The following is a 20,991-nucleotide window of genomic DNA, read 5'->3' as shown; positions in this document are numbered from 1 at the left end:
ATTAGCATCAACTGCCCAGGTCGACTATTTTCTGACTGCGTCGATACATAGTAAGTTCGAAATTAGAGTTGCATTGTTGGTTAGACCATTATGGGATCTTGCTCCCTAGAGTCCGAGTGACGGAGGAAGTCGGGGATTGTGTCTTCGACAACCATGATTAGTGTTAGACACTCCGACGTCGAAATGGGGGATGAAGAAGCATTTGAACAGGAACCTCCCGTAAGCCTTTTGTCACCGATATTTGAATCGCCGGTGCCCACAGCGCTCAACTATCCCCTCATTCCTGGGAAGACACCGCTGTTTGTTTTGGTCTCGTCTCTTGTGTCTCTGCTGACATGCGTCGTCCGTTCTTTACTCTAGGCTCTCCAGTCATGTCCGCTTTCACTTTCTTTATCCTTTACTTCTCTGTACTCGCAGTTGCGGGTAACTCTACCTTCTTTAACCTCAACTCGGCCTATGCTCTCCTCGGCACCGACTTGCCTGCAGAAACTCTCGATTTGCCTGTAGGGACATGCAATGCTGAGACCCCATGTGTGAATGGCGCCTGCTGTGCCGGAGTAAGTTTTGAAGCCTCATACATACTACATGTCCACCAGCTGACTTGAGATATCAATTCCAGAACGGGTCTGGCCTTTGTGGCTACTCCCCAGCTGAGTGCGGTGCAGCAAATTGCACATCAAACTGCGGCGCGAAGGCCGAGTGCGGCCAGTATGGAGCACCCGGGAAGCAAAACTGCCCGCTGAACGTTTGCTGTTCCGAGTTTGGGTTAGTAGATCTATCCCTGGTTGAGTGTAGTGCTCCCACTAATGACTATATAAGCTTTTGCGGCTCGACTACAGACTTCTGCGACGTCAACAAAGGCTGCCAGGAGGGCTTCGGCACGTGTGGCGATGTCAAGAGGCCTTCATGCAGCAAGGGAAACAGTGTTGAGGCTCGCTCCATCGGCTACTATGAGTCGTGGGCCAACACGCGCCCCTGCAGTAAGGTCTCCCCAGAGGACCTGAACCTCGACGGTCTCACGCATATCAACTTTGCGTTTGTGTTCTTCAATCCACAGACATTCCAAATTGTTCCCATGGACAAGAATGCAGGTTCACTTCTCAGTCGCTTCACTAAGCTGAAGGAAAAGAAGCCAGGTTTGGAGGCTTGGGTTAGTGTTGGCGGTTGGTCTTTTAACGATCGTAAGTCTATCAGTGGTAGCCTTGAAACTATCAACCAATTGTACGAATCATACTGACAAAGATTGGCATCAGCTGGTCCCTATCAAAAGGCCTTTAGCGACATGGCAAGTACACCGGAGAACCGAAAGATATTCATTGACGGCCTCTTGGCCTTCATGGACGAGTATGGTTTCGACGGAATGGACATGGACTGGGAATATCCGACGGCTGGTAAGCAGATACCTTTCCCTTCCCTAGTAATACCGACGAATTGGTCATTCACTGACATTGCTCTCAGATGATCGCGGAGGACGAGCTGAGGACCGCGCCAATCTGGTTCTGCTCTGCCAAGACATTTATGCTGCATTTTCCGGCTCGTATGGCTTCTCCATCACGCTGCCTGCATCGTACTGGTATTTGCAACACTTTGACATTGAGGGCATTCAACCACATGTCGATTGGTTCAACTTAATGTCTTACGATCTTCATGGCGTCTGGGATAAGGCGTCAAAGGAGATCGGTCCGTACATTGCACCTCACACCAATCTCACAGAGATCGACATGGCCCTCGATCTGCTATGGCGTGGCGGGTTGAAGCCTGAGAACCTCGTTCTGGGCCAAGGCTGTAAGCAATTCTCCACTCTTCTTTAGTTTGCCATGATGTAAATGAATTTGCTGATGATTCTCTAGTCTACGGTCGTTCTTTCACGCTTGAAGATGCCGAGTGCAGTAAGCCCAATGGGGTATGCAAGTTCTCCGACGGTGCCAAGGAAGGTCCCTGCTCCAGGGCCTCGGGGATCCTGACCCTGCAAGAGATCATGGATATTATTAAAGAGAAGAACCTCACGCCTGTTCACGACCAGAAAGCTGGAGTCAAATGGATTCACTGGGACAAGGACCAGTGGGTCTCGTACGACGACGGTGAGACTCTTCAGCAGAAGGTAGACTTTGCCAACTCACGATGCCTCGGTGGTGTGATGGTCTGGGCGCTGGACCAAGTTGACCAGAAGGCCAACAGCCTCCTTAACCCAGATGGCTTGACGGAAGAAGAAGTTCTGGAAGCCGAAATCATTTACCAAGACGAAGCCGCCCGGGGACTGTGCTACACGACCAAGTGCGGAGACGGATGCCGTGACGGTGACCACTTGGCGGCACAGGCGAATGGCCAGCCAGGGCAATACTCCACCGAAGTACGATGTCCAAAGGATCAGGTTCGAAGCATTTGCTGCAACAAGGGTGTCACCATGGGAACATGCCGCTGGCGGGGTTATCGTGGCCTCGGCTTATCCTGTTTTGGGGGATGTGCTGACGATGAGGTGGACATCACACAAAACACCAACCACAAGACGGAGAATGAAGACCAGAGCTGTTCTGGGGGAACCCAGAGCTTTTGCTGCAAGGGTTTCAAGGGCCCCGTGTCGAAGCAACAAATACAAGAGAAGGTGGAAGACGAGGCGGCCGATCTAGCTCGAGAGGCCGCAGAAGCTTTGGCTATAGAAGTGGCTGCCAAGGCCTTCTGCCGCATTGCAATTGCAGCAGCGACTGCGCCACTAAGATTCATTCCCATCGTTGGTAAGTCACTCTCATATCAGTCCCGCGCCGTACATACATGACTAACCCATTTCGACATAGGCATATTCATCTCCATAGCCCTGCAGGCTGCTATGCCGGCCCTGGTACAAGTTTGTGCCAAGGGTATTGCGAAAGCTGGAAAAACAGCGTTCAAGTTCAATGGAAAGGACTATGACGTGAAGCTGGACAAGCCTCTGACAACAAAAGTAGACCGGCCTAAGCGTAATGAGCCAACGCCGGCGCCGAAGAAGCCCAACACCTGCAACAAGAAGAATTTCAAGCGCGCCCCAGTCGGCGGCGACAAGAAGACAATCACCAAGGATGGCAAGCTTTCCACTGAGACTGTCACTAGAACGTGCGACGGCGGTCTCTACAAGCAGGCCTGCTATCACTACAGCTCTGTTATCCACTATAATCCTGCCGTCAAACAAATACCCTGCGTCAGCAAGAAGAATTACGACAGTAATGGCAAGAGTATCAAAAACAAAGAGGCACCACGGCCCCTTGTAACTAGATATAACAGACAGCACAACACAGGTTGGAGTTCTGGCTGGCTGCAAGAGTTTGATCTTCAGTGCCAGCGAGACGAGTATCCACCCGCAGACATCTGGCAGGCACGGGACAGCCGGACGTGGATTCGTCTCATTCGCAACACGGAGAATGGGGGCGCGGGTCAGATCTGGAAGGGCGTATGCCCGCCGGATATGGTGAAGAAGGAGCACGGGGCGCGGTCCATATCAAACGAGGTCATCGGCTGTCGTACGACGACTGTTTACGAGGTTACGGCCGACGCCACGCAGACCGTGTTCGAGATGGACTTTACCAACATGGGAGCTATGCCAGACGACTACGGTATCACAGAAAATCCGTGCTGGCCCAAGACCCTGGTGAACGATCCCGGCTTTGCCCTGCTAACTGACGATCCGTGGTACGATCGGGTGGCTGGTCGTGACACGAACGGTGCGCTCCGGAAAGCCTACGCTCGAGCCCCGGAACCAAATGTCATTGCCGGCAAGGTGAGCTCGGCCAGCTGGGGCTACACCTCGCGGAAGCGCAAGCGCGTCAGGAAGCGTGCCGGCGACACCGGCGACCTCACCTTCATCATCGACGAGGATGCGGTCGCCCACGACAGCGAGCCGGGCCCGGACAACCTCCTTGTTGATGAGGGAAACAGCACGCGGAGGCCGACCGAGGAGGAGCTCCTCGAGCACTTGGGCTACCTGGCCTGCCAAGACAAGTCATGCAGTCGTGAGATGGAGGAGCTGGGCTATGCGTCCCTCCCGTATGCCCAGGTCACAGCCAGGGCTGCCGAGCGGGTAGAGGCCGCAGCCACCACGGCGACCGCCGATGAAGACGCCGAGTCGCCGCGGCAAACCGTGTTCGGCACCGAGGATCCGCGCGTGACGGAGTGGATCGCCGACGCGCTGGCGACGGCGACGGAGGTGGCGGCCGAAGCGGCGGCGCTCATCACGCCTGCGCCCGGCCCCGCCGCCGTAGACAAAATGATGTAAGGTGATGTAGGAAGTTGCACCATTTATGGATTCAGTTGATGGCCGGAAATTTTATGTTCAGAAGTAGTTGCTTTCTGTTGCTTTCTGTTGCTTTCTGTTGCTTTCTACACAGGAAATCAAGAAGATAGGTGTTGTATTCCATCTCGTTCTCCTGCAGAACCCCGGACTTGATCAGGGTGTTGCGATGCCATCGCCGGAAGCCGGATAACCGGAGGATCCGAAGTTAATACGTGACTTGCCCACGTGACCTTCCCTGATCCTCCACCACTAATACGGCTTCGCGGCTAGCACCCTTCCGCAACAGCTTCTTCTCTTCTTCGTGACCAGTTGACTCAATACACCCGACTTATTCCTCACCCACTGTTGCAACGGAAGGGCTGTGATACCGACACAACGTGCTTACTGCCCGCGCCAGGGGCGGTGCATCATGTATGCATGCCAAGACATGCTAGCTTCTTTCATATAAAGCCCCGATGACCCCTACCACGGCCCCTCGTCCTCAGTTTGTAATTGCCTTGCTGATAAGATCACATTACCTGCACTCATTGTCGGTAGCCTTCAGATAGTCGTTTGTTTGCTATAGACTGCTGTACCCCGCCGCCCAGCCGCGTCGACTTTGGTTTGGTTCTAAGACCCGATCCACCAAGTTCTTTTAGGCCCTGAAACCTCAGGAATAGCAAGACATCTGATCTCACCTCATGGAGAATCCATCTTTCCATCGTGAGGTGGCCCAAGGCCTAGCGCATTTCTACACCAAGTTGTCCACAACGCCTTACCTGTCACCTAACGACATCCAACATCCCCCGCCCGAGGGATGGAGCGACGCTGAGCTGGACATGGATGGCCTACGAACCACATTAGGTCGATCCAATACCGCTGTGGACCTTCTACGCCACCTTCCCTACGTGCGGCCTGTCGACATAGGCCCTCATACGGGTCAGTGGCCCATCTTCCCGAGAACCAAGGCCATGCGTTACCTGAGGGAATATGGCTCGCTGGTAGATGGGAATCTGGAGGGCTTGTTCGAGCTCGCCCACCTTCCTCCAGATATGGTCAGCTTGACATACCCTGCCGGCGCGTACACTCTTTATGGCCCGCAGTGGTGGCTTGTCGACTGTCGAACTGGCCGTATCACCAAGTACGCGGGGCCACCACGCGGCGAGGCATTGGCAGACGAGTTCGAGACCGAGTGGAAAAAGGCACCGTCCTACACCCCTGTTGATTTCTTCAGCGAGGTTGCCGCGATGCTCGGCAAGGACTACTACCCTATTCCCGGCCTAGTCGATGGCATCGAGCCTGACTTCTCCACTCCCGATCGCCGGGACCTTGCCTCTTCCATGTATCAGACTTACATGCTGGCAGGATGGCAGCACGGCTCCGGACCCGGACCAGCCTTTGACCGCGAGAAATGCCGGAAAGACTTGGAGGCTTTGTTGAAAGATAGACACGAACGCGAGTTGAGAAAGCGAAAGGCAGAGGCAACCCCTCACAAATCCCGACCACCACCACCACCCCCATCACTGGAGAGAAAGGATCCTGTGACTTATCCCGACGGATATAACCGGGACGTTATTGTTGCTGGCCTGACCAAGTACTACGAGACACTGGCCCAGATGGCCTTCTTTCCGGCATCGATCATCCAATACCCGCCAGGCGGGCGGTGGGATGATGATAGCTTCCTTCCAGCCGACAAGACACGCCTCCTGGGCTTCAACGACCGCGTCATCGACCTGTTACGGCATCTACCGTATCTTGATATCGACGAGACACATGATGATAACCGCTGGCCCGTCGTAGGTCGCAGCGAGCCACAGCGCTACCTTGAGGACAACCCTGAGTTGAACGAGGACCTCACCGAAGACAAGGCCACACCTGAGCGCCTCTGCGCCCACGGTCTCTTCCCTTTCGCCGAGAAGATGCCTGAAGGTCTGGTTCCCATTGCGGGCGGTGGCGGCGAGGGCAGTGACAGCGGTGAGTGGTGGATCATCGATACCAACACCGGCACCGTCATCATCTACGACGCTGGCAATAAGCAGGTTCAGGACGCCCCGGACGATCAGCCCTGGTTGTGGACGCCTCCGCGACCTGCTGGGCCGTTCTTTGATGCGCTACTCAATAGCCTGTATTCCCTTGACTTGGTGCCTTTGCCTCGCCCTGACACAGAGGTTGCAGAGTATTATCCCGAAATATGGGGTGCAATCCGGGAAGGGGAAGAAGAGGAAGATGAATTGGCAGACCCCGGAATTGAGGTACGTGACTTTCGTTTTTAGTTTTGGTATTTTCTATGTACTCTGGTGGTATATTAGACTAACCGGTATCATGAACAACTGTAGGACGCTCGCAATATCTACCTTGAGCACGGGTGGCCAGACCTGGCTAAGTTCCGGCGACAGGAGTGCTACGACGCATTGGTGGATTTCCGAACGAAGCTTGTGGAAGAGGATGAAGAAGACGAGTATGGGCCTGCTTGATGAGCTTTATGTAGTTGCGGAGGCGATGCTACGTACCCTGAGGATCAGTAACACAGTGGGATTCGAAGACCAAAAGTGGGAAATCATAAAGTAGGACCGATTATGCCGACTTTTATGAAACAATGTCTGGCAAGAACAATGGATGGTGATGTAGGTTTGGCGAATAGAATACATCCTTGTGCGGCATGTCCGAGACTCAACAACCGCGCCGAGAGTCCTGTATCATATTCATCAGGTACCGACTCTGAAGGAACAACTCTTCTAATTTGGAAAGCTTTCATCCTGGCTTCGGTAATCTGATAAAGAATACTTGAAGCACTTTTATTTCTTTTTTTTTTAACAAGATAATCTAAATACTCTGCCTAGCCTCCGGTTCGCGTGAAAGAATCGCAGAGAACACACAGCTAATCGGAACTTGCCAACAAACAAGCCATCTTTCACGATATGGAGACCTTGAGCTACTACGGCATTATGGCTCGCCTGTTCGTAACTTCATGACGCGAATCCGTGTTAGCGAGTTTGACTCGCGGCCACATGTTTAGACCTACTGGCGCAGGACAGAGTGCTTCAGCTTCAGATCGGTGGGGGCGAGTGTGCCGACAGTAGCGTGAGGCCAGCTGAGAGTGGCAAAGTCAAGGAACACCATCTGAGAATACTGAATCTGAGTGTACTCGACCGTGACCTCCTTGGCCGACGGAATCTTGAAGTCAACAGTGAAGACAGGCACCGCGTCATTCGGGCGGAAGGCGATCGGGGAGAACGTCCTCGTCGGCTCTTCCATGCTGGGCGTGAACCGCTTAAGTTGGAGCTTCGTGCGTACCGTCGAGATCCAGTAGGTGGCCGTGACTTTCACAGCGTTCGCGTTGGCCCTGGGTGTGTTATCCGTGGCCGGGGTGCCGTCGCCTTGGGAGCCATTGCCTTGTAGGAAACCGATATTGCTGGTGCCCCCGCCAAGCTTGGACTCAGGTGGGGACGTCGAGATAGTGTAAGTGGTGTGCTTTATGATCTCCTTGCCCTTGTTGGCGTTCGTCAAGACGACGTTGGGGTTGGTTATCATCTCTTGTGTAACGGTTTCAGCCTTGGTGAAGGGGGTAAGGTCTTGAGGAAGACGGAAGGTGTTCTTCTTATCTGCTTTTTGGCTGGAGAATGGGATCAATTGTCCTGTTTCAATCTGAATCGGCGTGATCGAAATAGGCTTGATATCGGGGGCGCCATCAACGGTAACAGGAGCCGAGAAAGACTGTGCGTTGATGGTTGTGCCGTGAGGAATGGAAGCCATTCGGGCAAGAGAAGCGGGCAGAGCAGGCGCGGTGGTCTCAGGGACGTGTAGCCACATGCCGTTCTCGAAGTGGATGAGCGGCGTTTCGATTTCAGGTTCCATCACGTCGAAGATCTTCTGGGTGTAAGGCAATCCGTTGAGGTTGATGTCAGCCTGCCCAAACAAGCCGCGGTTGGGGACGTCTCCGAGCCTGAAGTCGAATTTCATGACTTCTCTGGTGAGATTGAGTTGCAAAATGTTGTCGCTCTGCTCCCCAGACGTGTTGGAGCCAGTCGGGGTCTTGTTGCTGTGTGGCCGGAAGATGGTGTTGAAGCCAAACCCGGAGAACGAGTGGTGTTCGAGCTTCTTCAGGATACCCAGCGGCGCCTCTGGTTGAGCTTCCATCGATACTTGCGCTTCCAGGCCGCCGGACCCAGCAGTCTCTGGTTGGACATCTGACTGGAGAACAGTCTGAGAAAATCCAAGAGACATCGGGGTTTCCGTAGAAACGCTTTGCTCAACGGGATTGCCCATTTTGGTGACTTTTTTTCAGGGAGTAATGTCTAGAATGGAGAGTCAAAGTTGAAGTGATTGAGGGTATGCAACAAGGAGACGGAATAGAGCTAAACCGTAGCTCTTTAAATACTTTTCCCTCGGTGCCATCAAAAACCTTTCTCGTACGGCAGCAGTGCCATCCTCCAGAGCTGGCATGAGACAATCTTGCTGCAACCACAAAATTCAACGCAAGGTGAGGGTGCTAATCCAAAATCTGAAATCCTACAAGACATGGAGACCGCCATGGTACGATATGGGTGGAACTAGATTAACTAAACAGACTTCGTCGAGCTTGAAGTTTAAGTAAAAGAGGTAACTCGGCAGTAGTGTGATATGTATGCTGCTCTCAGCCGTCTGTACGAGTACAGACCTCCGTCCTTGGCACGTATTGACTCACGCAGGTACTGCACAACTCTCCCACACTAGTAGCTATTGAGGGGAAATTCATATTCCATACTCTAGTAAGCGCTCAAAGCGGCTTAGACGATTAAGAAGTACACATGGGGAGGGAATACATACTTGTCTCACATGGAATTCTAGCTTCTGAGGGGCAAATGAAGTTGGAACCCCAACGGGTACGCGTCGGTCCGCTTCCGTCTCTCTCCACAACCGCAACCATGCTTGGTTGTCGTTTAATGCGTTTATGTACCCCGCCTGTATGTAGCATAAATCTAGGGTGTAAACAGTTCTCAACATGTCTTCATATCGTCAACTCTCTGATACTACGTTGTCACCTGCCCTCTCAATTATCAGCTGCCCTCCAACAACCATAGTACATCTCCGACATGAAGAGGTTTCCATCATGGATATTCAACTCCATCTCCCAGAACCCCTCAGCCCATATGGCGACGGAACAGGGGACATCTCCGGAGCAGCCCATTCGTTGCCTAATGAGCTGAAAGCCACATCGAACATCCGTACTCTGATTGGATTAACTAGGTTATCGGCAACGCGAGGTGACTGAATGGAAACGTTTGAGTGCCCCCGCTTCAGCCCGCCACCAAACGCTGATCTAAGACATCAGAGCAATCCCAAACAATTGTACTCTGGTTGGATAAACAACGCTGCCGACAACGTGAAGTGACCGACTGTGAGGATAGAAACGCTGGAATGACCCCCGCTTCAGCCCCGCGACCTAAACCCGGCAGGGACGGACCCTGACAATCAAGGCATGTTAAAGTCTCACTCAGATACCGCAAACAAACAAGAGCCTAGAGGAAGCGCCTGATGTCTCAACGGAGACACCATTAAGAAGGGTCCTGATGTCTCAACGGAGACACCATTAAGAAGGGTTTCATGTGATTGCGCAGTTCAAGAGTTTTAGCCCGGCTAGTCGAGCGTCCGAGACTACGGCTCTCGTGGCGCGGGTTCACAGCGACGTTTGCCCCAGCATGTTCGCTGAGTGCGCGCATGGCATTTCCCTTGTCGTTCCAACACACAAGCCGAGTCAAAAGCGTAGGAAGAGAAACATGCGTGTCCTAGACTAAGATGGTATTGAAGCAACACTGCATGGCCCTATTACCACATGCCACAGAAAGCACGTCAGCGTTACTTCCCATCGCAAGTGTTGCTTCCTTCAATGGAGCATGTCGACAACAGATGCTTTTTAAAAAATACAGAAAAGGACAGGACATGTGTTGCCGTGTGTTCGTGAGCTCTGAAACCAGATGGAACAGCCAGACCGAAGCCGGAGATTTCTACTCTTGCGCAGTTATAGCAGCGGCCGAACAGTCATGCCCTGCTGTACTCATAATCAACAGATGATAACGGCCCAAGGTAGTTTTGTGACACGCCGTGATAAGATTGCACCACAATAATTCCTTCGGGGTAGCCGATGTGTTAACCGAGGTATTGGTTTCTTCAAAGTTAACCAGCATGTTGCTATGTTTACTAACAATATTGTAAGGTCATGTAACGACAGCCTAAACCGGCTGGGCAGATACCACGTATGGGCCTGTTGCTCACTTGGGGGGTTGTGAAGGTGACCGATCTCCCCCATTCGACCAACAATCGACGTCGCGACCAAGTTCCTCGCGGACCTTCATGCCGCCAGGTTTACAGGCTCGATGGCAGAACGGCGCACGACGTTTCTGTAGCCATCCAGGTTGAGAACTCGGCAAAAGCCTTTCCTCGAGCGCCTTTTCGTCGACGAAGAAGAGTGGACCGGTGCCACGCGTGGCACTCTTCTGGATCTCGTCGACGATAGGGATCACTCGATTGGAGGTATCCTCGTCGAGTCTGTGCAAAGATTCTGACGTATGCGGGTTGTCTGGGCTGACGGACACATCGCCATTCCCTTTCACCCTCAAACAATGGCTACCATCTTGCCGTTGCCGTCCCAACTCTAGTATGTGCGCAAGACGACGTGCTGGTTTCTGCGCCCAAGGCATCGATGGGCGATATCACAGACCTTCTGAGGCCGCCAAGGCGCGAGAATATCTCGGGCCTCGGCAGTCGGGCACCCGAGAGACGTCGTCACCCGGTGCCGTCCACCTGTTGTACAGTCTCTCCGTCTCTGCGAATGACTGCAAGAGGGTGCGTCTCTGCTCACCAGCATTCAGGGCGATGTGGCACCCAGCGGCGCTGTTGCTGTCGTCTGGCACTTCATTGCATCTCGTCTGCCTTCCAAGTACTTACGATGAGAAATTGCTTCGCGGAAAAAAAAACCCCCATCCTCAAAGAGTCAAAGAGGTCACCCCTGGATCATCTTGGCCCACTGTCCTGCCATGACGCTTGGCGGGTGGTGGTGAGATTAGACGGGGCGATAAAGATGTTCGTACAAACGAGGTTAGCGCTGACACCAGGGACAGCTACAACGAGATGCATGCTAACAAAAAGGGACCTCGAACTCAGCCGCAGCTTTCATTCCCTGTCGTCGGCAACCCAGCCATTTCATCCTTTCCCTCAGCATCCCGCCGGCATCCGATCATGTCTGTCGCCGAGATCAGCCACCGAACCCGCCCGTTGTCCGTCACGTCCGTCATGTCCGACGTGGCGGAAACACCGGCCCGGCCCGCGGTGAGACCCCGCCCGCTGTCGGACTCGGGCAGCAGCGAACAGAGACGGCGCGAGAACAAGGTGAGCGAGGGCCCGCGGTCATAAGGCGGTGAAAGGCGCCCCCCCCCTCTGACCCCTGATATTCACGTTGGGCTGGCAGACTGATGGATGGGTGCTTGCAGGACTTGTGCCCGGTCTGCCAGAGTCTCGAACTGGGAGTTCAGAGCTTCAAGGTGCAGTCCGGCCCGCCCCGAGCCTCCGGGTTTCCGTCGTCGGGACGTCTCTTGCACTCGTCCACCACCGCCCGACGGCTGGGCAGCCTTCAAGGGATGGAAGCCCGCTCGGCGACCTGCGCCCTCTGCGCGCTCATCGTGAGATCGGTGCGCGAGGCGGGCACGCAGAAACCGCCAGCCGACCAAGCCCCCGACGAAGGCGCGGAAGCCCAGCTACAGAGGGCGACGTGCTTCGTCAGCTGGGAGATCGACGGGCGCGAGGCGGCCTCGACAGGGAGCTCCGGCGGCCGGTCCCCGAAGAACCTCGTGCGGGGCGTCACGCGGCGCATGCACTTCCGGTGGAACCACCCGCGGCTGTCGGACGCGTACCTGGTGTACGTCGCCCCGGACAAGTTCTCGAGGACCACGTCCGACGCCGATCGCGTGTGGGTCAAGGACTCCCTGTTCCTCGGCCGCGCCATCACGGAGAACATCGAGAACCAGGCCCTGATCCAGTCGTGGCTGGACCTCTGCAGGAAGACCCACAAGGGGCCCTGCTGCCAGACGGACGACGGCCGCGCCGAGAGGTTCATCGAGATGATCTCGCACTCGTACTTCGGCGTCATCGACGTGCAGAACATGCAGCTGACGCAGCTGCCCTGCCAGTCCCTGCCCAGCCCCCGGGGATACAGACAGCCGCCGTACCGCGAGGCCGCCCTGGACCAGGTCAAGCCCGAGCCGTACGTCGCGCTGAGCTACGTCTGGGGCGCCGACCCCGGCGCCTACACGACCCGGACGGAGAACGTCATGCTCCACCGCACCCACGGGGGCCTCGAGGAGGTGCTGCAGAAGCTGCCGAGGGCGATCCGGGACGCCATCGACCTGGCGCGCAGGCTCGGGTTCCGGTACATCTGGGTCGACCGGCTCTGCATCGTCCAGAACAGCGCGCGGTCGTGGAAGCTCAACGCGTACAACATGGACCTCATCTACGGCAACGCGGCGCTCACGATCTGCGCCGCCGACGGCGACGCCACGAGGGGCCTCTGCGCGATGCGGCCGGCGACCCGCAACACGCAGCAGGTCAAGGGCCTCGTCGGCCCGCGGCTGGAACTGATGGTGACGAGGCCGCCCGAGATGTACATCCGCGCCTCGGAGTGGAACGAGCGGGCGTGGACGTTCCAGGAGAGGCTGCTCTCGCGGCGGTGCCTCATCTTCACTAACGGGAGGGTCTACTTCCAGTGCCGGTCGACGGGCATGTCGGAGGACATCTTTGGGGACCAGAGGGGCGCCGGCTGGTCGCTCGACCTGGTGGACGCCCCCTTGCAGATGTTCCGGCAGCTCGACAACCGCTCCATCTGGGTCTACATGAAGTGCGTGGAGCTGTACACCGAGAGGAAGCTGACGCACGACAAGGATATCCAGGCGGCCTTCAGCGGCATGGCGAACCTCATGGAGAGGCGGATGCGCGCGCCCTTCATCCACGGGCTGCCGAGCTCCCACTTCGATCTGGCGCTCCTCTGGGAGCCCATCAAGTCCAGCAGGCGGAGAGTCGTGGAGGAGACGCCCGGAAACGCCTCGATCCCGGATTTCCCGAGCTGGTCGTGGACCGGCTGGGTGGGCGAGGTCCAGTACAAGGAAGACCTGGTGTCCGGCATTCTGGACAACGTCTCGGACTGGCTCGACACCCGCACGTGGATCGAGTGGTGGGTCCGAGACGGCCACGGCGATCTCCGGCCACTGTGGGACTCTAGAAAGTCCCGGGAAGACCAGAGCAAGGAGAGCAAGTGGAGGGGGTACACGCAGAGACGGGCCGCGAGGTACGAGCGGCGCGGGAGGCGGCGCAACGAGGACGAGGACGGCAGCGTTGCGCCATACGATCCGGATGATCTAGTCACTATCTCTCGGACAGACCCACACGCTACCTCCCCAGAGTCTGTTCAGAGGAGCGTCGAGGGTCGCGACAGCGACTACGTAGAACGCCACGATCACTACGACGATGAAGACGATAGGTACTTATCCTATCGACAAAACTCTCGGGATAGGAATACCCGAGACCTCGATTTGAGACACTCCAGAATGAGCAGGGGTGAACCATACCGACCATCGAAAGAAGCCAGAGCCCCGTATTACGATTCACGACGAGCACCGTCACCAACACCACCTCGCTCCTATTTGGCGCCGGAGCGGTACGAGGGACGCATATCCCCTCGGCGCAACCACACGCAAACCAGGAGTCCGACACGCAGGCGCTCCGGCTACTACGAGGTAGAGGTGATCGAGCGCCACGGTCACCACCGTCACGGGACCCAGACCGTCCCCGTCATCGCCCCCCCGTCTCCGGCGGTGGCCCCGGAGAACCCGAAGCACAACGCCGAATTCTTCGACATGTTCTTCGACGGCGGCCGCGACAACGACGAAGACTTCAGCATCACCCTGCGTGACTACCCCTACCGCGTCGTCAAGGCGCCCTTCGACGCGCGGCCCGAGACCGCCGAGCACCCGCTGCTGCCGATCCTGCAGTTCCGCACGTGGCACGCGTGGCTGTACATCCACGACAGCGGCGGCGAGCAGCAGCAGCAGCAACATCAGCAGAGAGGGGCGACGGCGGCGGCGAGCACGGGCACCGCCCTCGGGGCGGGCCAGGTGCGGCATCACATCGCGGACGAGGGCGGCGACTGGTGCGGCTCGATCGTGCTGGACGCCGCGTGGGCGGACGGGAAGCCGGCGCGGCAGGAGTTCATCGCCGTGTCCGAGGCCAAGAGCTTCACCGCGGCCGAGTGCCGCGAGTGGACGTACTACGTGCCCAAGGAGCGGGACCAGAGCGAGTGGGACCTGTTTTACGTGCTGCTCATCGAGAGGAGGGACGAGCGGTGGGAGAGGGTCGGCGTGGGCAAGGTCTTCAAGGAGGCGTTCCGCGGCCTCAAGCTCAAGGAGATTATGCTTGGTTGATTTTGGGTTCGTCCGCAACCCATCCGAGTTTGGTGGAAGCTGGGCGGCAAGTAGTACTATGTACCGTACGAGGCAGAAGAAGTGCCCGAGGAATAGAACAAGCGCGCTCAATCATCACTCACGTCTGATCGACAACTCGCAGTGAAACACAATATGCATGGTAGGCATCGCATCACCGAGACGACGATAATGCTCGCCTCTCTTGAACAGCCACCCAATAACATCACCGACGGTTGAGACCAGCAAAAATTGGACTTTGACGTTCTTTTAATTCTAAACCTCTGGCATCTCCCCTCCCTTCCTCTCAACCCCCTTTCCGAAGAGGCGCGGCCGCCGCGCGGAATGCGGATGGGTATCAATTATGTATAACCCGCGCCGGTGGCTTGACCCCCTCCCCCGAAACCTATCTTCTCTCTCCTCGGGTTTCGTTCCTCTCTCTCGTCGCCGACTGCCTGCTCCCTTCCTCCTTATGCCACTCGCGCGGTCCATCATCCCTCTTCATCTTGGGCACCCTCTATTCACCTCCAAGACGTCCTTCGCCGAAGAAACGTAACAAGACAGAAAAGACTTCCTCCACATGGGTTCGGCCCTGAACGTAAAAAAAACAAGGCAGGAAACGCCCATCAACACCTGAAAGTTTTTGAATCAAGAGACTGCGTGGGGATAAAGAAAAAAAAAAAGAAGAAACAACAAAGGGCAAACCAACGCCAAGCATGGATATGAGTCCCAGAAGAAAACGCCAGGCGGTATAAAACCTCCCTCCTCTTGCTTGCAGGAAATCATTGGCAAAAGGACAGAAAAGAGAAAAAAGGAAACAGGCGAGTTTGTGTATGTGTTCAAGACAGTTTTTTAAGTATCGCTACGATTATACATTTTGATAATCGAAACAAGACAAGGGGTCTAATAGGCCTGCTCCTGCCTTGCATCGGGTTTGCGAATCACGGCTCTGCCGTACGGGCAACCCGTCAGTTGGGATATTCGAACAACGCTCTCCGCTTCTTTGGTAAAACAGCTTGCAATATCCCTCGTTGCCCGGCGCGTCGCCATGGTCTTCACCTCGTAAACTGACACACGCCAGATGGGGATCTGCTGACCAGGAAAAGGCGCGGTGAGGGGTGACTCGGGAGGGTACAAAGGAAAACTTGATCCGTGGTGCGCTCTCGAGGTAATCGTCTTCGGAGACAGTGCAGTAGTCGGGTGAAAATAGGCCGATAAATACATCTAATAGAGTGGCCTGTGCTCTGAATGGAATTAAGAGACTCATAACGTCGTCGGAGGCCTCGCCTCACGGTTGAAGGGGCGGGGGGTATGTTGAGTAATGTAGACAAGAATATATGGCACTGATGGCCAAGAGAGTACAGTCAGCCCCCAAGGGCAAAGGCCCCTCTCTCACATGACAATGCAGCAGCCGCAGCCTTCACTCTTCTTCTTCTTTTCGCCGCCCACGGGCATGTCAGCAGCAGAAGACTGGTCGGGTACACGAGTGACGGCACGGGTTTCGGCGGGCATCTGAGGCGGCATCGACGGGCTCATAGGGCCGCGAGGGCTCGGTAAGGGACTGGTCGTTGGTTTGTCTGAGATCTTGGGCATGGTTGAGTACGAGTTGCTCTGCTTGATGCTTGGCGACGTGGGGCTCTTGGGCGCTTCTCCCTTGAGGGGCCACTCATCTCGCTCCCGCGTCTCTTCATCGGCAGGCGCGGTGCTTGATCCAGCTTCGGGCGGTTTGAGCAGGCCGTCGGTGGTGAGGGGACGAAATTCCCTGTCGTAGACGCTGCCATACTTGCCCTCCCTTTCCCATTGTTCCTGTTGCAGACGCTTGGCGACGGTGGGGAGCAGTTGTTCTTCGGGAGGAAGACGTGGATCAGGGCGGTAGGATCCAATCATCCATGGTGGATCACCCTCCGGTCTCTTGTTACCGGGCGAGATCTCGCCAGGCCTCGATCTGTTTCCGGACACGCTGCCCGTCGAGTCCTTGCCACCGCGCGTCTTGTTCTTCCCACCAGCCTTGACCTGTGCTGATGGCTTCCTGCCAGTGGCCGAGGAGGTGCCGCCGCTGGTTTTCCGGGGAGACACATCAGTCACACTGCGCTTCGCCGGCTGCAGGGTAGAGCTGGCGCCGAGCGTGTTAGCGCTGCCGCTTCTCGGGCGCGGTTTGGGGTAAGCTATCGTCTCGAGTTCGCTAGCACCGCTGCGTCTCCGTCCCGAAGGCGCGTTCCTCTCCAGGTAGAACTCGGGGATGGGGGCCGGGCTGGCCTTGGCGACGGGGATTTTGGAGCCGCTTTTCTTGTCGGCGGCAGATACCCAATAGGGCTCGTCGCTTTCGATTTCTTCAGGCCGCCGCAGATCCCAGCTATTCGCCTCCTCGGGCATCCTTTCGTCGGGCACTCTGGACTCAGGCGACACGGAGCTTTTCCTCGATCTCGGGAGTGGAATTTCCTCGTCCGGGGCGGCAGACGCGGTCCTCCTGGAGCTCCCATTGAGCTTCTCCTCGCTCCGACCCCTGCGGGGGGGTCTGCTGCTCGAACGCATCTTGGGCAAGATGATACCGGCGGCCTGGAGCTCCTGACTCTCAATCTTGGCAAGCTTGTCCCGGTGAATCCATTTGTCGTCATCGGTGGCGCCCGCCAGTTCGTTGGTGGACCGCTTCTCGGCCACTCCGCTCTTGGTCCCAAACACATCGTCGGCGCTGGTTAGCCCGGACTTGGATGTGTCGTGGTCACGACGGTTCGTCCTGTCCCAGGACCTGTTGCTCTTGGTCAGGGAAATGTTGTCGTTGGATGCCCTTTTCCGTGGGGGTGGCAGGGGCTCAAAGCCGTATTCGAGAACGTTGGCCGAGTTGCCGTTCTGTGCCAGGGGTGTTCGGTTCGTCTGGTCGGTCGTGTCGAGAGATTTTTTCTGCAGATTCTGCAGGAGAAGGCGTCAGTCAGCATGTGCTCTCACATGCATGGAATGCAAGCGCAAGCATGGGGCCAATGGCGATAATTAGCAGCGGCAGGAAGCAAACTCACCTCCGCATCACCCCTCGCGTAATTATTCCAAGCACTCTGGCTGCCATTGCCGTGACTGCTGCTAGGAGGCGTGATGGTGTTGGCGGTCGCCGGCGCGGCGGACAGAGCGGCCATCGCGACGGCTGGAGAGCTGGGGGACCAGCAGTCTCCAGGGTATCGTGTGTGGACTGGGGAAGGCGTTCGAGTGCAGTCGATGTGGTGTTGGATAATTCAAAGAAGATGTAATGTGATGAATGACGGCGCGTCGATGGTATCGAGGAAACGAAGACCAGTTCGGCGGGCGAGGGTGGGAAATTGCAATTGGGTCGTCGGCTATCGAGCTAGCGCGGTTGGGATGGCAGGGTGGTTAGTCGACCGGTAGAGGCGGCGTATTAGGAGGCGTCGACGAAAGGCGACGGTGTGAAGGCCTGGACGATCAGGGACCGGGTCGGGCTGAAGGTCGAAACAAAGGAAATGAAAATGGTTCTGTGACAAGAAACCGACCGGAGGACGGGGTCGGAGGAATGGCGTCAAGGAACGTGGTTTCGCAGTGAGGGAAAGCGGAAAATTGTGAAAACGAAATTGGAATAGTAAGAAGCTTCAGCGGGAGGCCATATGCGGCGGTGGTGGTGGTGGTGGTGGTGGTTGCAGTGATGCGTGTGTGTCGACAAAGCTGCCGTCTCTCCTCTCTGCGTATTATTGCGTCCTTGTCTTTGCTCGTGGACGCTTATCAGGCGAGGATTCCCACAGTGCCAGTGTCTAGCTGCAACGCAGAGCAGCACGACCAGAAAAAGAGAGAGAGAGAGAGAGGGAGAGAGGGAGAGGGAGATAGGTAGCTAGAGAGCGAGACAAACCAAGACAAAAAGGACAAAGATGGGACCTCAATGAATTGGCGAGAGTAAAAGAGAAAGAGAGAGAGAGAGAGATGAGTGTGGACGGGTGGAGTAGCAGCTGGGAGGTGAGCTGCATAGCCGTACTAAGATAGTGTACAAAGTACAGTGCGAATACACGAGGGGAGGAGAGTTGTGGGATGGGATGGGGGGCAGGAGAGGGTGGGCCACTGTTGCCTTTGCTCTGATGCTGGTGCTGGTGCTGGTGCTGGTTGCTCCTTTCAGAAGCAAGTGTTCCTCCCACTGCAGGAGGAGTACGTACTCACTCTTACAGAGACAAAGACGCTAATACGAATAGAGACTAGCCGGTAAATACCCGGTTTGAGATCACTGATTGGACCGACCCATACCAGGGCAAGGGTTGAAGACCCACATAGGCAAGGTGCAGATTCCCTCTTTTGAGAAACCTCGACCATTGATAGGAAGGAACGCGGTGAATAGCAAGGGAAAAAAAAAAGGAGCCAGAGCATCTGGGCCACCTCCGCCCCTCATTTGTCCAGCAGAGCGAGGCAGGTAGCAGTAAGATTGAGAAGATATGCTACCGGGAGCAGAGTAGCATTTGTTGACAATCTTTGTCCCAACGGCGCATGGCGCTACGCATGGGACGCCTGCTATATTTTTTTTTTATGTTCTTTAATCCCCCCCCTTGTTTTTTTCTTCCACCCTTTTTTTTAAAATAAAATAAATATCTTTTCTTTTACCACTAAGCATGCTATGCTGGGGCCGAGCCACGGCGAATCTTGCTCGGACGTTTTCTTCGCTCATGCACACCCACACGCGAGGAGCCAGAGAAAGCAAGCGCATGAGAAGGAAAGCATATCCTTCGTTCATTCCATGCTTGATTGGGAAGTATGCAGAGTACAGGTAAAAATAAAATAAAAATACGTTGGACGCATCAGTGGGGGCCGGCGGGGGCGACAGCCGCAGCAAAACGCAAAACCCGATTGGTGTTTGCAGACAGCTGGACGATTGCGTCGGGCGGGCTCGTGACTCTCTGATTGGAGAAACACTATCCGTACTGCGTGGTCCAACACCAACCAGAGCCTTGCTCTGCACCGTACCCATCACAGCCGCACAGCACGAGACATGCATATCCTGCCCAACAACAAACAGGTCAGTGACTGCTGTCAGTCAGATATGTCTCTTCCGTCTTCTCCCACAGATGACTGGCCGGCCGACTGCAGAGTCCCCGTGCAACGAGCGGGCCCATTCCTCCTCTACCTCGATCTGGTTTCGTCCAACGCCGGCTGCATCGTGGGGGGAGAATAGTACGACGAGAGACAGAACGGGCCGCCATACAAGAACAAGAAAGCCTGGCGGGCGTGGCGTGCATGGCGGGCATGGCGCATGCAGGGCGGAGAGACAGAGGGAGGTCCAAGTCACCCGCTTCTGCAGTGTACTACGGTAGGTAGCATCCAATCTAGACCCAGACAGACGGACGAAATGCCGTGTGCTCCTGTCCCGTCCCTATCTATCTACATATGTATGGTACTATGGACTATGGCCTGTACAGTGCATCAACTACGCTCGGACCACTGCCCCTCTGCCCATCTAGTGTACCACAGGTGAGTAGCATCCGATCTCTCCCTCTGAGGCTATTCCCGTCGTCACCGCCCCCCTCTTGCCCACAATTCGACGCACCAACCAAGTGCCGGCAACGGAGCCGCACGAGGCTATGCGCGCATTTCTGTCGGAAAAAGGGGATTCCTGTCCTGTCGGGGCGAGGTTCGCTCACAATTGCGGGTGAGGATTGGCCCGTGATTGGGCGAGAGCGTTGGGGAACCATGGGTCGCACCGGCCGGGGCCCACGGCGGAAGGGACGGACGGCGTAGACTAGGAGAATATCAACTACCTACTGCTACTATAGGCGTGTATCTGCACATCACCTTTGGGTGTTATCCGTACCTGTTCGTCCGGATACTATACTATGCAATACACTACATTATGCATGGACATGGACTGAGGTCCCTCTTAAGGTGGCGCAGGCACACAATGATGGACGAAATGCAGAGCGGGATGCCATTGGCAGCAGACAGGCTTAGCATAAACTGATATATCCCCAGATATTTCATCCCATCCAGCATCCAAGCCCAGGCAGCTTCACCCGGGAGACCCAAATTCAACGTCATCCAGACCCAAGGTACAACACCCCCGTCCCCAGCTTGTTTAACCAAGATCCCGTTGACCGGATCGGGCGGTCCATGTCAGTCAGACTCGCCTTGATTTTTTTTTTTTTTTTGATTCTTGTTCATATGCCGGTAGGGGAGATCAGCTGTCCAGTCAAGGGAAAAGAACAAGACAACATTATGAGATTGGACTATTGTATAAAGTAAAGACTGAGCAATTCGGCACCGCGCATCGTGGATGAAATGAGAAGCATCATTAGGCACAAACAGATTGATTGTGCTGTTGTGCCCCCGTGTTGTGTG

General features: G+C 55.7%; 7 protein-coding genes across 7 annotated transcripts; 4 read left to right on the top strand and 3 right to left on the bottom strand.

Annotated features, from left to right (window-relative positions):
• Window positions 1-255: 255 nt before the first annotated feature.
• Window positions 256-4,564, top strand: LY79DRAFT_615767 (uncharacterized protein). The gene is made up of 7 exons (XM_060561992.1): window positions 256-557; window positions 620-765; window positions 820-1,181; window positions 1,254-1,391; window positions 1,459-1,785; window positions 1,851-2,732; window positions 2,793-4,564. The coding sequence occupies exons 1-7, from the start codon at window positions 336-338 to the stop codon at window positions 4,241-4,243; spliced, it is 3,528 nt and encodes a 1,175-aa protein (XP_060409510.1). The 5' UTR covers window positions 256-335; the 3' UTR covers window positions 4,244-4,564.
• A 377-nt stretch (window positions 4,565-4,941) lies between these two features.
• On the top strand, window positions 4,942-5,286 carry LY79DRAFT_524807 (uncharacterized protein; the record flags this gene model as incomplete). Its single annotated transcript, XM_060555664.1, has 1 exon — window positions 4,942-5,286. A coding segment is annotated over one exon (345 nt), but the record flags the coding sequence as incomplete, so codon positions are not given.
• Window positions 5,287-6,378: 1,092 nt separating this feature from the next.
• On the top strand, window positions 6,379-6,714 carry LY79DRAFT_484387 (uncharacterized protein; the record flags this gene model as incomplete). Its single annotated transcript, XM_060553286.1, has 2 exons — window positions 6,379-6,492; window positions 6,577-6,714. Coding segments are annotated over 2 exons (252 nt in total), but the record flags the coding sequence as incomplete, so codon positions are not given.
• Window positions 6,715-7,195: 481 nt separating this feature from the next.
• LY79DRAFT_567447 (uncharacterized protein) lies at window positions 7,196-8,809 on the bottom strand. Its single transcript, XM_060558893.1, has one exon. It carries the CDS (start codon window positions 8,504-8,506, stop codon window positions 7,259-7,261), a length of 1,248 nt encoding a protein of 415 aa, XP_060409507.1. The 5' UTR covers window positions 8,507-8,809; the 3' UTR covers window positions 7,196-7,258.
• A 2,774-nt stretch (window positions 8,810-11,583) lies between these two features.
• LY79DRAFT_567443 (heterokaryon incompatibility protein) lies at window positions 11,584-14,801 on the top strand. The gene has a single exon (XM_060558892.1). It carries the CDS (start codon window positions 11,689-11,691, stop codon window positions 14,683-14,685), a length of 2,997 nt encoding a protein of 998 aa, XP_060409506.1. The 5' UTR covers window positions 11,584-11,688; the 3' UTR covers window positions 14,686-14,801.
• Window positions 14,802-16,074: 1,273 nt separating this feature from the next.
• On the bottom strand, window positions 16,075-17,807 carry LY79DRAFT_524866 (uncharacterized protein; the record flags this gene model as incomplete). Its single annotated transcript, XM_060555672.1, has 2 exons — window positions 16,075-17,589; window positions 17,694-17,807. The coding sequence occupies 2 exons, from the start codon at window positions 17,805-17,807 to the stop codon at window positions 16,075-16,077; spliced, it is 1,629 nt and encodes a 542-aa protein (XP_060409505.1).
• A 1,295-nt stretch (window positions 17,808-19,102) lies between these two features.
• On the bottom strand, window positions 19,103-19,781 carry LY79DRAFT_395877 (uncharacterized protein). The gene has a single exon (XM_060552971.1). It carries the CDS (start codon window positions 19,652-19,654, stop codon window positions 19,196-19,198), a length of 459 nt encoding a protein of 152 aa, XP_060409504.1. The 5' UTR covers window positions 19,655-19,781; the 3' UTR covers window positions 19,103-19,195.
• Between the last annotated feature and the right edge of the window lie 1,210 nt (window positions 19,782-20,991).

Source organism: Colletotrichum navitas, assembly GCF_030913465.1.
Source record: "Colletotrichum navitas strain CBS 125086 chromosome Unknown LY79scaffold_83, whole genome shotgun sequence".
Classification (NCBI taxonomy): Eukaryota; Fungi; Ascomycota; class Sordariomycetes; order Glomerellales; family Glomerellaceae; genus Colletotrichum; species Colletotrichum navitas.
The sequence above is the reverse complement of the archived record's forward strand: the minus strand, read 5'-3'. Positions and strand labels throughout refer to the sequence as shown.

Coding starts and splice junctions, on each gene's coding strand:
- LY79DRAFT_615767 (XM_060561992.1), top strand. CDS start 336: ATGCGTCGTCCGTTCTTTACTCTAGGCTCTCCAGTCATGTCCGCTTTC. Junction 1,182..1,253: donor CGGTTGGTCTTTTAACGATC/GTAAGTCTATCA, acceptor GATTGGCATCAG/CTGGTCCCTATCAAAAGGCC. Junction 1,786..1,850: donor CCTCGTTCTGGGCCAAGGCT/GTAAGCAATTCT, acceptor ATGATTCTCTAG/TCTACGGTCGTTCTTTCACG.
- LY79DRAFT_567447 (XM_060558893.1), bottom strand. CDS start 8,506: ATGGGCAATCCCGTTGAGCAAAGCGTTTCTACGGAAACCCCGATGTCT.
- LY79DRAFT_395877 (XM_060552971.1), bottom strand. CDS start 19,654: ATGCATGTCTCGTGCTGTGCGGCTGTGATGGGTACGGTGCAGAGCAAG.
- LY79DRAFT_567443 (XM_060558892.1), top strand. CDS start 11,689: ATGGATGGGTGCTTGCAGGACTTGTGCCCGGTCTGCCAGAGTCTCGAA.